Genomic DNA, 15993 nt, shown 5'->3' with positions numbered 1-15993 from the left:
AGAGAAGACCCTTGTTTAGCTACGCCGCTAAAAGCGCGGTCAAAGGAACACCGCGAGAGCTCCTAGAGCTTCCCTTTCAGCCGCCCTGATAGGGTGGGAAATGTGAGGAGGAGTCGGGCCAGCCAATAAGAGTCCCGCCCCGGCAGCGGCGCTTCCCCTCCTTCTCCTATTGGCTGAACAGAAAAATTGCGCGCCAAATCCAACCTTGGAGCGGGCGAGAAGCAGCCGTTTCTGGTCAGTTCCGCGTCGCCGCAAGATGCCCGCCGACCTGGATGTCAGGCAGTGCGCACAGGGAGAGCCTGTCGGCGCCGCGTCGCCAACGCATGGGGAGCGCGAGTACCTGCAGCAGGTGGAGCACATCCTGCGGTTCGGGCACCAGAAGCAGGACCGCACAGGGACGGGCACCCTCTCCGTCTTCGGCATGCAGGCGCGGTACAGCCTCCGAGGTGAAGCCCTTTCTCGGCCCAAGGGGTGACGGGGATGGAAGTCGCTCTGCTACCTTCGACCAGGGCAGGAGGCTAAGCCGCGGGGGCAGAGGGAACTTGCGCCGGGCAGGACGCGGAACCCCAGGCGTTTTCCCTCGAGTAGGAAAGCGAGCCTGTGCCCTGCGTTTGACAGCATTCATGAATATCTCAGCATGCATCTGTACAGGTTTGATTTTAAAGCCAAGTTATTGAGGCTCGCTATAATTGGCAGTTTAAGAACGGACTTATTCTTCCTCATTTGTCCCGTCCCCCTAAATAGTTTTTAACCGTCCTGGTTTTGGGACTTGGATTTCTCAAGGCTCCTCCTAGGTCTTGTTATTCCAGTAGCAAAAGAAACTCTGTTACCTTATCAGGGTGGGATAATTGATATTTTTGCTAGTTCTGCTGCTTCCATTTTCTGTCATTGGATGTTAGTGATAGTAGAAGGAGGCTCAGAGCTTTCACTCTTTGGTAATGTTTTAATAAGAAAACTCTGCAGGTGGAGTTTTTTCAATTAAGTTAAATAGTATTATGCAGTAAGATTGCCATGTAAGTTGAACATTACATGTCAATGCTTGACAATTGCTGGGTGTGGGTTTCATTGACATGATTTTGTACTGAGAACTGAGACGTTTTCATATAGTATGATGTTTTCCTATCATCTTTACTATCTTGTTTTCAGATAGTTTTCCATTGCTAACAACAAAAAGAGTGTTCTGGAAAGGAGTACTTGAAGAACTACTTTGGTTTATCAAGGTATGGTATATGGCGAATAATATTCTAGAAGTTTAGATTATTGCTGTTGGCTACTTCCTTGCGCTGACATCTATACGTGGCAGGCGGTATAACAGTGGTTCTCAAACTTCCTAATGTTGCGATCCTTTAATGCAGTTCCTCATGTTGCGGTGGACCCCAACCATAAAATTATGCAAGAGTTCTTTCATAGAAATTAAACCGAAACTGACCAACGGCATAAGGATCCATTATTTATTTATTATTTATTGTATTTATATACCGCCCTCCCCAAAGGCTCAGGGCGGTTTACATGAAAAAACAAAATGGTACAGGTAACATAATTCTGGTAACAGTAAGGTGGTAACAACAATTGTCATGATTGTATATAATTTTTTTCCGGGGTTTCTCAGTTCTGCCTCTTGTCCCGCCATGCCAATCTCGTTCTTTTCCTCTGCTCCAGACAGATGAACACTCTATCTACCCAGCAAGGCTGTTGAGTGGATGGTGCCCCTGCCAAGCTGCTTGCCATGCCTTGACCCCTGTGAAAGGGTAATTTGACCCCCAAAGGGGTCTCAACCCCCAAGATGAGAACCACTGGGGCAGGGGTAGTAAAACTGCGGCCCTCCAGATGTCCATGGACTACAATTCCCAGGAGCCCCTGCCAGCGAATGCTGGCAGGGGCTCCTGGGAATTGTAGTCCATGGACATCTGGAGGGCCGCAGTTTGACTACCCCTGCACTGGGGTATAAGAAACACGAGGATTTCCTCCTCCGCTTCTATAGCACAAATCAAATTAATAATAAATATATACATAAATAAATGTCAAATTTTAAGGTACTGTTTCATATGGATACTTTTAGTATTTGGAGAGTTTTTTGAGGCTTTGGGGGACAATATTTGATCTCTGGTTTGTACTACTCAGCTCCTGACATGATTAATGCCTATGTATATTACTATTATTAATCTCTTCACTAGTAAGGAATTAAATAATATTTTAGACAGTTTAAAAATATTAATTGTGATTAGCATCCAAATCCACTCTGATGAACACTCTGGTCATTCTCTCTCCCCGATCCTACACAGGGTTCTACAAATGCAAAAGAGCTCTCTGAGAAAGGAGTCAGAATCTGGGATGCCAACGGTTCTCGTGAATTCTTAGACAAGCAGGGTTTCTTTTCTAGAGAGGAAGGGGACTTGGGTCCAGTTTATGGTTTCCAGTGGAGACATTTTGGAGCGGAATACAAAGATATGACTACAGGTGGGGAAGAAAAACTTCTAGCAAAGTAATTTCTTAATACTTTTATACTGTGAAAGAGCACAATGAAGTCTGGATGAGAGATAAGAGGTAAGCTCTCTTAGAACAGTGAGGACATAAAGAAAGAATGGAGTTACAGGATGTGAGTGCATCAGCAAAGTAGTAAGATACATCCTAACATAAGTATAGTATATTTTGTTGTAAGGAAGGTGATTTGGAGAAGGCATTGGAAAATACGAGTTCTCTTACGCTTCATCCCCTTAGCAAACTCCCTGTTCTGTGTTGTTTCTGTCCTTGGTAATCCATCTCTCCTGATGTTATTTTCTATTTCAGCACTGCAGCTGGATAGAAAAGAACAGCACTGAAGCTGGGAGCAGGAATCTTTTCCCTGTTCTGATTTTATTAACTGCCTTTTCCTGCATTCATAGAGCATGCAAGGTTGTAGTTGTCTGCAAGAAACCCTTTCCCCCAACATTGCCTTTTCTCCTGGCTAATGTACACTGTTTTAACATTTACTTGTCTTTTATCCCACATTGTTACCTGTCTATCAGTCTATCCTATATAATTTAATACTTTCTATCTACAAACTAGTTATCCTGTCTAATGAATGATATATACAAATGTACATAGATACCCTTTCTATGCTAACATATACATGGTAAAATACAAATATTTTAAATAAATTTCCTAAACCTTGTACTTAATTATGAATCCCCTTTTCTCCACTCTTTGCAGTATCTCCTTGCCTTTCTTGCAAAGTTCATTGTCTAGATGTCTTGCATGTTTTCTAACTGAATACACACACACATATGTATACCCCACATATGTTAGCACTATACCTCTAGGTATCTGTTTTATTCTTATAATAACCTTTTAATAGATATTTTTGCCACCTACCCAAAGGACTGACTGTTGGGGGAATGGTTGGGTATAAATTTTGTTGGTGGTAATTTGTAAAGACATCTTCCGTAGAATCAACAAAAAGAGTATTAGCAAGCTTAAAAAGCATTTATCATTTTGTTGGTGATCATGGTGAGTCAATTTTATAGATATTAATTATTATAATTAAGCCATTTTTAAAACTATTATTTCTTTTCCAGATTATACAGGGAAAGGAGTAGATCAATTGCAGCAGGTAATTGATACAATCAGGAATAATCCAGATGACAGAAGAATAATCATGTGTGCTTGGAATCCCACAGGTACAGTATGGCATTAATAATAAGAGCCTCTTGTGGCACAGAGTGGTAAGGCAGCAGACATGCAGTCTAAAGCTCTGCCCATGAAGCTAGGAGTTCAACCCCAGCAGCCGGCTCAAGGTTGACTCAGCCTTCCATCTTTCCGAGGTCGGTAAAATGAGTACCCAGCTTGCTGGGGGGTAAACGGTAATGACTGGGGAATGCACTGGCAAACCACCCCATATTGAGTCTGCCATGAAAACGCTAGAGGGCATTACCCCAGGGGATACCTTTACCTTAATAATATGATGGTTGTTATGCCAATAAAGGTCTATTATTATTATTATTATTATTATTATTATTATTATTATTATTATTATTATTATTATTATTATTATTATTATTATTATTATTATTATTATTTGATGGTATCTGCTAATGTGTCCTAAAGTGCCACAGTGACCCCTTAGACTTTTCAGGAGACTAACAAAGGTGTTCACCATTAGCTTCTTCTGCATAGCAAGCTGGAATTCCTTAGTGGTTTTCCATCCAAATACCAACCTGGGTCAGCCCTGTTTATCATCCACGAAAAGACAAGATGGGGCTAGCATAGTTTATTAACACTAAAATAACTTCCTGTTAAATTTATTTTTTAATTGTCTGATTCTGATCCACATGTCTCTGTTAGGCCCATTATGCACGGCCGCCAAAACGGCGATTTCAGGTCACATGGAAAACGCAGAGGGGGAAGACGCGATGCACACCGGTTATGCACGGGGCGGGGCGCGACGGCGGCAAAACCCAGAGTAACCGATTATGCACGCGGCGATCCGGGCGCCGCTTCTGGTTGCGCCCCGGTCACCCGGAAGCTGCGCTTTCTTCCGCGTTTCACTGACGCAGCTTTTTCGGCGACATGCACTGAAGCTGCGGCCGGTTGCAGCCGGCTCCGTGCGTTATCGGTGATTTTAGTTGCCGCCATCCCACCCCGAATGTGCGCTAAAACCCCCGTGCATAATGGGTCTTAGAGAGGCTTTTTATGCATTCGCAGCTAGGAAGATCAGAGGCAAAATGCTGACATAAAAATGCTACCCCCAATCCTGGTTGTTATATTTAAAATTGTTTATGGAATGTTATGTTTGTTTTATCTGATTTATATTTTTATTATCCTGTTTTGAAGGCCTTTGACCAATCAATAAAAGCCATCTAAAATAACTATCCTGTGTTCTGGCTCCACGTTGGTTCTTATGGGCCTTGTAATCTGTGACAGATAAATGCTTTTTAAGCTTGCTAATACTCTTTTTGTTGATTCTACAGAAGATGTCTTTACAAATTACCACCACAAATACAATTGAATGAGGCACTGTTTATTACAATATAGTTTTAAGAACGTTAGTTTGCTTATTTGCTACTTATTAATAGTACACAATGTCATTAGTGAGATTGTAATTCTTAGGTTAGCGAACAATGAAAGATCCGCATATTCTCATTGTGAGTGGAGCACTACCATTTGGTTTATTTTTTTAATTTTCTCATTTTTTCCAATTTTCTCATTTCCTGCTTGTCAGATATCTCTGCGATGGCCTTGCCTCCATGTCATGCTCTCTGCCAGTTCTATGTTTTAAACGGTGAACTCTCCTGTCAGTTGTATCAGCGTTCGGGAGACATGGGTTTGGGAGTACCCTTCAATATTGCCAGTTATTCTCTTCTTACACTGATGATTGCTCACATCACAGGCTTGAAGGTACAAGACCCTTACTTGCTTTTTCTAAGGATTACAACATAGTTCACTAACTGTGTGGGAGAATTGGAAAGTATGTAACTCTGAAGTTCTGTTGTTCTGTGCCTGATCTGAAAGGAGATCCTTCAGTTCAGAACAAATTATACTTACTTTTTCTTTAAATCAGGAGTAAGGTTTGTTTGGGATATGAAACAAAAATCCTGAACCCAAGTTGTCTGTTGAGGTAGCCGCTTCTTCAGAATCTTTGCTTGTGATCATTAACCATTATGAAACACCAGGGAAATGTTCTTATCCTAAAAGATGCATCCCAAATTCTCATACGTCAAATTAAATTCAGTTTTCTCATAGAAAGCTCATCTCTATGGTGCGCAGCTATAACGTGCTTATGGAACATATGCAGAAACTTCCCAGGCTCTAAACAGTGTTTACATTCTTCACACAGCTGCTTATGCACATGCTGTGGCTATTTAATATCAGACAAAGTTGTCCCATATTTAAAGGCAATGTTATGTTCTTCCCAGTTTCCCTGGAGGTAGTTTTCTTCCTGCTTTGGGTAAACTAAGAGAGTCTATGTATTTTGTAATCTAAGCTAAGGGAACAACTTAGCCTGCAGAAATCTCATTTTGGAATGAGTTTAATTCTGTCTTCAGAAGGGAGAGGCATGTTGAATTCCTCCTTTCATTGAACACCCAAAGGTATAGGGAAAATGATACAATGAACGGTGTGTCTTTATAGCTACATACAAGTGGGTAGTCCTGAGGCTGATGCAACCCATCACTGAAGTCCTTCCTTTGCACAGCTGTATGTGGGAATTTGTTTCATGGTATGTTCGATAAGCACCTTCCTTAACTGTTTATAATTCCTTTTACTTTGTCTCCTTGGGCATTTTCCATGTGGGGCTAGACCACCACATCTCCTTTCCTCTTTTCTTGCTTCTTTCTTATTTAGAGCAACTTGCATCTACTCTCTTGCCCTGCCTACTTCTGCTCCCATCTAACCATTGATTTCAGTACTATCCCCTTAAATTTTCTGCTTCCTCCCAATCAACTCTATTATTTTTCCCATCGTGCCTCCCTCCTGGCGTCTAACATTTGTCCATGCCCCTCCTGGGAGCAGGGGATAGCTTATGTTCTGTCCAAAAGTTAGATGCTGACATTAACAAACTGATAATTTGGTGGTAGGGTGCTGTTGCCAATTTAGGGGCCTGAAGTAGCTGCGTCTGTGGTCCCTGGTAGAAATATTGCCTCAGGGAATAGAATGCCTATTAGGCTCAGCTGTCCCACATGTAGCAAGGCAAAGATTCTCAATACAGTGGTCATCGAAGGAGATCACCATGGTCTAAGGAAGTTCCAATCATTATTGCATTGTGTATTTGATAGTGAACCAAATTTTCTGTCTTTTAATGCAATGCACTTGTGTGATAGTTAGTATATGTAGCATAATTGCTGGAGGACCCATTTAGCAGAGCTGTGTAGACAAATGTGGACAAGTATTAACAATGGAGTTAAGTAAGCCTGAGCTTATTAGAATCTATAGCCAAATTCTTGTTGTCTCCCCCCTCCCCCCTTCCAAGATAATAATATTGTTACTTTTCTACAGCCTGGAGAGTTTGTACATACATTGGGAGATGCTCATATATACCTAAATCACATTGAACCACTGAAAATCCAGGTAAGCATTTAGCTTGTTTGCTTATTTACATAGTATCACTGTAGGGAATATTCCCCTTTTTTTCCATATCTGCAAATAAATTGCTATTAAATTTAATTCAATCTAAGGCTGTAATCACACTGCTTCTTTGTGCAGAATGCAAGAGTGATCCTGTGGCCAATTCTTGTGATGGCAGTCTTAGTATTTGAAATTATTAGTATCATTTCACAATTCAGAAGACATCTAAGTCAGTGGGATTAAGAGAAAACTGCCTTCTTCCTGCATATACAGTGCCGTGAAATGTTAGGTACTGCAAAATAACATGGGACGCTTGTGCTACATTTGAGTGCTGTGGACCCTGACACAAGGATTTGGATAGGTTATTGGCAAGTAGGAGGCTGTGAAGGTTATTTTGTTAGGTGCTATGGATGTTTCTTATAGATAGCACCTGCTCAGTAAACCTATTTATAAAGGCATCTCTTTCCATAACTATAGGATGTAATTCTTGTGGGGAGATATACCTGTAGTAAACTAATTATAGAAGAGCATTTGATGGAATTATTTGTGGAAAGGACACTGTCCCAGGCACATATAGCTGCTGACTAATTATACAGATAATACTTGTGAATATATTATTATGGTTTAAAATTGCTGAATATCAGTGTGGAATAATTTTAGCTTGCTTATTCTAAATTTCAGCTTCAGAGGGAGCCAAGACCTTTCCCCAAGCTCAGCATTCTTCGCAAAGTTGAAAACGTCAATGATTTCAAAGCAGATGACTTCAAACTAGAAGGTTACAATCCTCATCCAGCTATTAAAATGGAAATGTCTGTTTAATGGCCTTACTTCAAGGAGTGTTACTTACCTTAATATTTTTAATAGTGTTTTAAAATATTGTAAGTATTCAAAATGTCCATAAGGGCAAAATATGATCCATCTTTTGTGACATGTTACCTTGGCCTTCATTCAGGGGGCGAATGGGCCTTAAGATAAAATATATACACTGTATTGTACATGTGATATATGGTTCCCGTGTACGCAGATTTCTCACCCCTTTGCTGCAAGGTGGTTTTAGGCTGTATAGTTTTGTAAAGTATTTTTTAAAGGCTGACTAGCATCAACTAATAAAATATATATACTTGTACAGTAGTATGATGATATCTCTGAACACAATAATAATTAGTGTACCTTCTGGATTGCAAAGGCTTCAAATTCATAAACATTCAGCTCACGCCATCCACTCCTTGTTTTGAATTCAAGATCTGTGTGTAATATATATTTATCCATTTTCATACTTAGCCACTTTTATTTGTGAGAGCCAATCTCAATAGTGCCTTGGTCTCCCATGAAAGAAAGGTGGGCAAGAAATATAAAGTACACATTTAAGTACAGTGTATTTTAAAAGTAGCGCAGAAGGCACCCATTTGTGCCATGCAAAATTCAATTATTTAGTTATTTACTTGTGGCGCATTCTTTATAAATTATTATAAATGATGATGATGATTCAAATATACATGGAAGTTTGTTCATTTGACACAGAAGTTACATTTATTGGAAGCTTCCTTTTAAAATCACTAGAGCTTTCTCTGAGATTGGGCTTGTTCCAGCCTGAGGAAGAGCATCCTACATCCAAAACTTGAGAACATGGCTTGCGAAGTGGAACATCAGATGACCATTGCACCTATAAAACTGTAACGGGGGACTGACATTATCAGCTAAGATGGAGTGCTTTCAGATGTACAATATGTCTTATATGTACACAGTGCCAGCTTAACAGCATAAATAGAAGATGCCTGATCTTTCCCTATCAGTTTACTAGGTGAACCCTGTTTCCTGTGATTAGGAGAGCATTTGATGTGCTTTGTTCTATATCCTTATTTCAGGTCTTGAAGTAAATTTCATTTGAGCCTGTTTTATTTATTTACACAAGTCTTCACATAGCTACAGATTAATCCCAGAACTTTGGTACTATGACCGAGAAGGCCCTCAGGTTGCCACCCATCTAATCTCAGAAGGCAAGAGCACCCAAGGCTGAAGGTGACTGTAGAGCTTGGGCAGATTTACAAGGGAGTAAGCAGTCCTGGTATGAGGGTCACTAACTGTATAGACTTTGAGGGTCAACACCAGCACCTTGAATTGTGCCGGGAAACAAACGGGAGCCAGGATGGATGGGTCAAGACTGGAGTGATATGGTGCCTGTGACTCATTCCAGTCAACATCTTGGGTGCATCATTCTGTACCACTTGATGTTTTTGAACACTGCTCCAGAGCAGCCTCATACATGGTGCATTACATTAATTGAGAGGTAACTGGGGTTTGCACCACAGTGGTCTGATCTTTTCTGCCCAAGAAAGGTCGCAGCTGACTAACCAGTCAAAACTGGTAAAAGGCACTCCTGGCCATAGCTGCTACCTGCTTATCTAGCAGTGCAATCCCATCCAGATTAAGTGACACCCTAAATTCAAGGTCAGACCTTTTATTCTCTGGTAGCACTTTGATCAAGTCAGAATTAAGCATCAGTTTATTAGCCCACATCCACTCCAAAACTGCCTCCAGTCAGTGATGCGTAAGACAAAGCTAAGTCATCTGCATATCTCTGAATCTCTAAGTCAGCCCAAATCTCTGAATGAATTCACCAAACTGTTTCATGTAGATGTTAAAAAACACAGGGGAAAGGATGTAAATTTGTGGGACCCAAAGGATCTGCACAACAGTCTCCCAACCACCACCTTCTAAAATTACTCTCCAGGTGAGATTGGAACCACTACAGCAGGGGTAGTCAACCTGTGGTCCTCCAGATGTTCATGTACTACAGTTCCCATGAGCCCCTGCCAGCATTTGCACTACAGAACAGTGCCTCCCAGTCTAGACAGGAAGTCCAGAAGGCTACCATGATCAATGGTACTGAAAGCTCCTGAGAAGTCCAGGAGACTCACACTCCTGTCCATCTCCTTGTGCAAGTCATCCAACAGAGTGACCAAGGCTGTTTCTGCCTCAGGCCTAAAGCCACACTAGAAGAGTCTGACCCCAGTTCCTTGCAACCCATGTTTCCTTGCTGCAATCAGGCTTTTCAAGCTACCAAGCATCTGCTGGATTTGCATACTTCTTTAATTCTACATAAGAATCTTGACCTCTTTTGTAAGTGTGCACACCTTAGAAAACACTCTCAAACAAATCATAGCTAAATATGCAGCACCTGGTTATACAGCTGGTATATTTGAAACTTTCAAACACAGAAACCAGGCACAATAAACAAGAGATTCATTATGTAATCCTGTAATTTCTTGAAATAGCTCCAGGAAAGATGAATCATGCGCTTCTTGAGCTTAAGCATTAAAAGTTTAAGTTGATCAAAGATTCTATCATTTGGGACTGTGATCTATTTTGGTTTTGGAAGTACTCCAGTTACATAAAAGCATTAATTTGAATCTGAAATTTGCATGTCGTTCAGAAACAGCTATTCTGATTCTCCTTAAGAATCTTGACCTCTTATTGCAGGTGTGCACACCCAAGAAAACACTCTCAAACAATACAGATTTCCCCAGCATTCATAAAAGCAGCCATTTGAATCTGCAATCTTCTTGTTGTTCAGCAACAACGGCATCTCTGGGGCATCTAATCTTCAGCCACAGTTCAACCTATTGCAGTTGCATTTTATGTTCTGAAAGGAGCTTCTGCCAGACTTCTCCTTGTGGAAACTGGTATTTCCTTACCGATTCTTCTTTCATTTCATTGGAATATCCAGCTGCCTTTTATAAATGAAGAAATATTTTGTATTTGAACATATTACTCTAGTTCAGAGAAGAAATCTCTGCCCTTCAGCAGGCTTATTCTGTTCTGCAGTCGTTCCTGGAACCTACTCTCATGAGCATTTTATGTGCTCAGAGAGAGCAAAGTTACACAGTTAAATAGAAAATATTTGCACTGAAGTTAATTCCCCCAAAGAATTTATGAACTTTTATATTTCTGTATAATTTTCCCCCCGAAAGCAATCACCTGACCTTGTACAGACTGGTGATGAAACTCAGAATCCATATTAGCAAATTGATTATGTATAGAAGTCACACAACTTTCCCCACAACATATCAATACCAAGAGCAATGGCCCCAGGACGGAGATGCCTCAGACGGAAAAAGTCCCCTTGGATTAGTCCATGTATTGTAAGCTCATATACCTTAGGTACATGCTGCATTATGGTAATTTCAAAAGACAGAATGAAATGCCCACCCCCCCCCCCGCCAAGCTAGCCATATAGTCCAATCATAATGAAAACAAGGACAGCCTTGAATACCTTGAGGATGCACACTAGCTGTATCATCTGCCAGACTTAAGCCACCTCAATTTAAGGTGAAAGAGATATAAATTTCGTTTCTGCTAAATATAAATACTGCATCAACACTGCCTTTTAGTTCATATTATATCACAGACTGGATGTATTGATTGAAGCTAGCAACAAAGCAATATTTAACACTACAGTAATTTTGAAAGAACCTCCACTTCAGCAGTTAAGTCCATAAATAGGAGATGGCCAAACATTGTGGTTTTGGAAAATACTAGAAACGGTGCTTTTAAAAAAATCTGATACAAAATCTATAGGAACTCCTTTGATTGCCCTTGCAAATGGTGTTAGTATAGGGCTTATATTTTAAAATAAACCCAAGAGCAACAACTGCAGACATCATGTCAGAAATATTTGGCCCTCCTTTTTTGTTTTCCTTAGCCCCCCTAGATGTTCATAGAGAAAACTTATCTTACAAGCTCATGGTTAGCACAAGATGTGTAGTTGCTCATGCCAGCAATACCTGGGGTGGTATATAGGATGCATTCTTGATTGTGACAGGATTCTTGAAATGTTCATGTAGATGGTCTACATATTCACACATCCTATAGGTGAAAACAAACAGCAGGTTCAAGGTTCGTGTAGCTTCCTCTTTATCACTGGCTGCCTGCTAGAAGCATCCAGTTGATGGGAAAGCATTTAGTTACTGGCAAATTTGGCTTTCATTAACAAACCTAGGTTTCAATTATAAATACCAGAACCTTAGGTCATTCACAGAAGCTGCACTACAACACAGGAAAAACTGAGACATTACTAACCTATTCTTAAGGTTACTAGATACTGAAATGTAGTCAAATATGATCAAGTGTTGTACCAACTCGCAAAGGCCAACTCCTCCAGCATGAGGACAAACAGGAACTGAAAGGAAAAACATGATATCAGGTTCCTATTCACTAACAATAAGAAAAACCAAAAACAAGCAATTAGAATGTATAGCTACTTACTGGGGATTATTCATGCCTCTCATCTCTCTTAAAAAAAAAAAATTGCTGGGAAAAGCCCGGTCCCCTCAACTACAATATTTATCTGCTAGAACATACACAAAACTATGACCTAACATGACTGCTTCAGAAGAGAGAGGTTTTAAAGCAACACTGCAGTATTTTCAGGAGCCTTACTTTGAAACTTCTTGGCCATCAGTAGCACAGACAAGTTTTCATTGACGCTTCCCAGCCTGCAGCTATCCACTTGGACAAAGCTCAAGGCCCTTGCCTGGAGGAGCTGCTTAAATATCACTCTGTTATGACACTGCAGACAGGGAAAACAAGACCCCAATTATTCAGGGGTTTTCAGTTCTCATGTGCAATATGACATCAAAGATAATGTACCATCACAGCTTCTACAAAACATAAGGTGCTTTATGGAATACCTCATTGGTTACATGCAGTGTGTTTAAGGGTACATGATGCAAAGGGGAGGGTTTTGTTTTTGTTTTTTACTTTGTGTACATACTGAATGACTGTTTTGCTTCTGGGGGACCACATGTCAAGCGTGGTGTGGACCGGCAATTATTTGCAGAAGGCATCTTGTTTTCCTTCCTCCACTACTTCCTCCACTTCTCACCATAATAGGGGCATGAGGGCATGCTCCTATTATGTCTAGAACTGCTGGGGGGGGGGGAGGAGCAGACAATATGATCATTATATGAATCCTTCCTATATTTTATGCAGTACATACACCACTAAAGAATCTTTTTGTTGTCTCCCTTATGTCATGACTGTATGGGGACAGGCAAGCTTGAGCCCATCTGTATATGAAAAGGCACTTAAGTGACTGGAGCTGTCCTTTTTCATGCAGCAAAGACAACTACTGTTCTGTTTATGTGGAATCAACAAAGGAGTGATGTCTTCTAGGGCAGTGGTCCCCCACTGAAGCAGCCAATTAGCTTGCAGCCCGGTAAGCTTCTCGCTGGGGGGGGGAGAGGTAAGTGTGGTTGCCTGAAAGCTGGCGGCACAAACAAGCATACACGTTTGCACCCAAAGGGGGCGCAAACACACACGCGCGGCAGTTTTGCACATGTGCACATGTGCAGAGCTGTTGTGCATGCGCTTTTGTGCACCTTCCTGGAGCACAAACACATGCGCAGCCCAGCCTGGCGCAATTGCACACGTGGGGTGGATCTGCACATGCGCATTTGCATGGGGCTGCTGCGCATGCGCAGGACTCCGGGTCGCCCTGTCCCCCCCATCCCTTGGCAGTAGTCTGCAACCTGAAAAAGGGAACTGATCTCAACAAAAATATTGTCCAAATAAGCATGGGTGGAAGGGTGATTGGAAGGTATGAAATGATTACTAATTCCATAATCTCAGGAACAGTAACTGTGATGCTTCCAAAACATTTATTTATTTATTTGGATTTTTATACCACCCATTCCTCGTGGCTCTGGGCGGTTTACATTGAATACTGAATAACTTTTACATGGAACATCAAGTTATAATAAAGGGTCAATACACTTACTTGTTCTCCTGTTGCAACACCAATTCCTAGTGGGGCCAAAGCCTACAATGAAAGAAAGTTCATAAAAGGGCACAAATTAATGAGTATTCTCCAATGCAGCTATTCTCTCTAGAAAACCAAAATATGTTTCCGTGACTATTACGTGATTAGTAGAAAACTCAAAGAAAACTAATTAAGTGTTAGCAGGGTATTTTTGCTTAATCAATTAGGTGTGAATAGTGACATAAGTGGGTGTGCACCACATCAAGAGCGCATTTGAATCCAGTTATTTATGCATAGATAAGTCCCACTGAAGCTTAACCATGTTGAACTCCATGTTGGACTCTGGCCACAAGGTACATGTGGGACCACTGGAGTCCTAATAAGTTTTGATGACAAATCCTTGGCTAGTGTAATATTTCTAATATAATTTGAACTTTTAATCCAAACACATTAAATAGTGAGTCATATATATTTTTGGGTCTTTGCTGGTTGGCTTGAACACGCCAGCTCTTATTAAAGCCTTCAAAAATATGTTACTCATTTAAATTTAATGGAATACATGCCACATATGTGACAGGATCCTGTGGAAAGTCTATTTTAATTATTTCTGACAACCCATTCAGCCTGATCTTTGAGCTCTCTCTAAGGTCGCCCCCTCATCTACAAATCATCCTAGTTCTCTAGTGTATAGCAACTCTGCTGTCCTACTGAGACCAAAACATGCCCTCTGACCTTAGAAATGGTTGCGTGCCCAAGAATATCATCAGGGGAAGTTGGTTCCTCAATCCATAGTGGCTGGAATTCAGCTAGTTTAGCAACCCACTGTATGGCTTCTTCTACTTCCCACCGTTGGTTAGCATCCAGCATCTGAGAATAGTTACAGACTGAATCAATTCTGTGAAGCTATTGTGTGCATTGCTATAACAACCATAATGTTGATTTGAGAAAGATGGAAAGCATCAAGAAAATGAGCCAAGCTCGTATGAGGCAGTCTAGCATCCTCCTGCCGAGTTGCTAAACAATCTGATCATGTAGCATCTGCTAGCCAACAGTTGCTAAAATCCATTAAATTAAAGAAACAAAATACAATCAAATGTAAGAATCAAGCATATTAGTAAACCAGACATCTAATTTGTTGTGACATATAAGGGACTCCTGTTAGCTTGTTATAAAAACTGAAAATATAATGGCTATCGCATTATGTCACACAACTGTCATCATGTATTTCCATAATATTTTAACTGGGAACTGCAAGTCTTCTACAATTAATAAGAGAGTTTACAGGCTATGTGTTGCTGTCAGTCAATGCAACTGTGCATGTGTTTAATTCCTGATGTCAGGAGGTTGTGTTTCCCTAGGAGACTATTCATGCATACCTGGAGTATGTTAAAAAGTGACTATCATACAAAAGGAAATGGTATTTCCATGTGAGTCCCTGTTGATTTTTAATATTATATTTGCAATGTATCATAAAGAAATGCAGAATTCCTAGATGTTCCAGGAGGAACAAAGGAAAGCTCAGGGGCACTTCAGATGAAAATTAAGTTCATGAAATGGTCAGAGGTGCTTGGCATGCTGGATGTGGCCAGCTGGCTGCTCTAGGATCAGAGATGCACATTCTAAAGCAAACATATGCTGCTAAGGTCTCAGCTTGGTTCTTGCTTAGATTGGAAGATGCCTGGGAGCCATATACGAATTGCTCTGAACTGTAAGGAATGTAATAAATGAAGTGTAATAAATAAATGAGCAGCGATATATTTATATTGGGTTGGATCCTGCAAATTTTTAAGCCGCCCCATAAGATCTTTTAAAGAATTCTACATTGCATACTCAAAGGAAGGCTTCCCTCAACCTTTCAGGAAGGCTGTACCTCAGCAAGTGGGGCAGCAACGGGAAAGGCTCAGAGCTGGGACTGTAACTTATAATTTCAAATGTGAGGGACTTTTAGGACTCAGCAAAGGCTAAAAATATTCTGGCTATCAGTCCTTAGACAATAAAATGTCCAGTAATCTCCAAAAATAATATAAACAGTGAAAGTGACACAGGTTTTCTCTGTGTTTAAACATGTTTTTTTTTAAGCTTAAAATAATCAGAATCTAATTGCAAAACTAAGAAGATGCCACCAACATTGCCACCTAAAGCAAAATTCAGAGCAAATTTTTGAAGGGTTCATCTTGGGACATCTACTGAAATTT

The 15993-nt window shown here is 40.7% G+C and overlaps 2 protein-coding genes across 2 annotated transcripts; one reads left to right on the top strand and one right to left on the bottom strand.

The window, feature by feature from the left end:
* The first annotated feature begins 184 nt into the window (after window positions 1-184).
* LOC143828395 (thymidylate synthase-like) lies at window positions 185-8164 on the top strand. The gene is made up of 7 exons (XM_077318813.1): window positions 185-446; window positions 1147-1220; window positions 2283-2457; window positions 3555-3656; window positions 5198-5373; window positions 6970-7041; window positions 7720-8164. Exons 1-7 carry the CDS (start codon window positions 257-259, stop codon window positions 7855-7857), a joined length of 927 nt encoding a protein of 308 aa, XP_077174928.1. The 5' UTR covers window positions 185-256; the 3' UTR covers window positions 7858-8164.
* A 377-nt stretch (window positions 8165-8541) lies between these two features.
* LOC143828396 (mitochondrial enolase superfamily member 1-like) lies at window positions 8542-14687 on the bottom strand. Its single transcript, XM_077318814.1, has 6 exons — window positions 14531-14687; window positions 13817-13858; window positions 12478-12607; window positions 12118-12217; window positions 11823-11904; window positions 8542-10769 (listed from the first exon to the last, which is right to left on the bottom strand). Exons 1-6 carry the CDS (start codon window positions 14663-14665, stop codon window positions 10659-10661), a joined length of 600 nt encoding a protein of 199 aa, XP_077174929.1. The 5' UTR covers window positions 14666-14687; the 3' UTR covers window positions 8542-10658.
* Window positions 14688-15993: the final 1306 nt, after the last annotated feature.

The sequence above is a fragment of the Paroedura picta genome, unplaced genomic scaffold (assembly GCF_049243985.1).
Source record: "Paroedura picta isolate Pp20150507F unplaced genomic scaffold, Ppicta_v3.0 Ppicta_v3_sca25, whole genome shotgun sequence".
Classification (NCBI taxonomy): domain Eukaryota; kingdom Metazoa; phylum Chordata; class Lepidosauria; order Squamata; family Gekkonidae; genus Paroedura; species Paroedura picta.
Note: the sequence above shows the minus strand (reverse complement) of the source record. Positions and strands in the feature narration are given on the sequence as shown.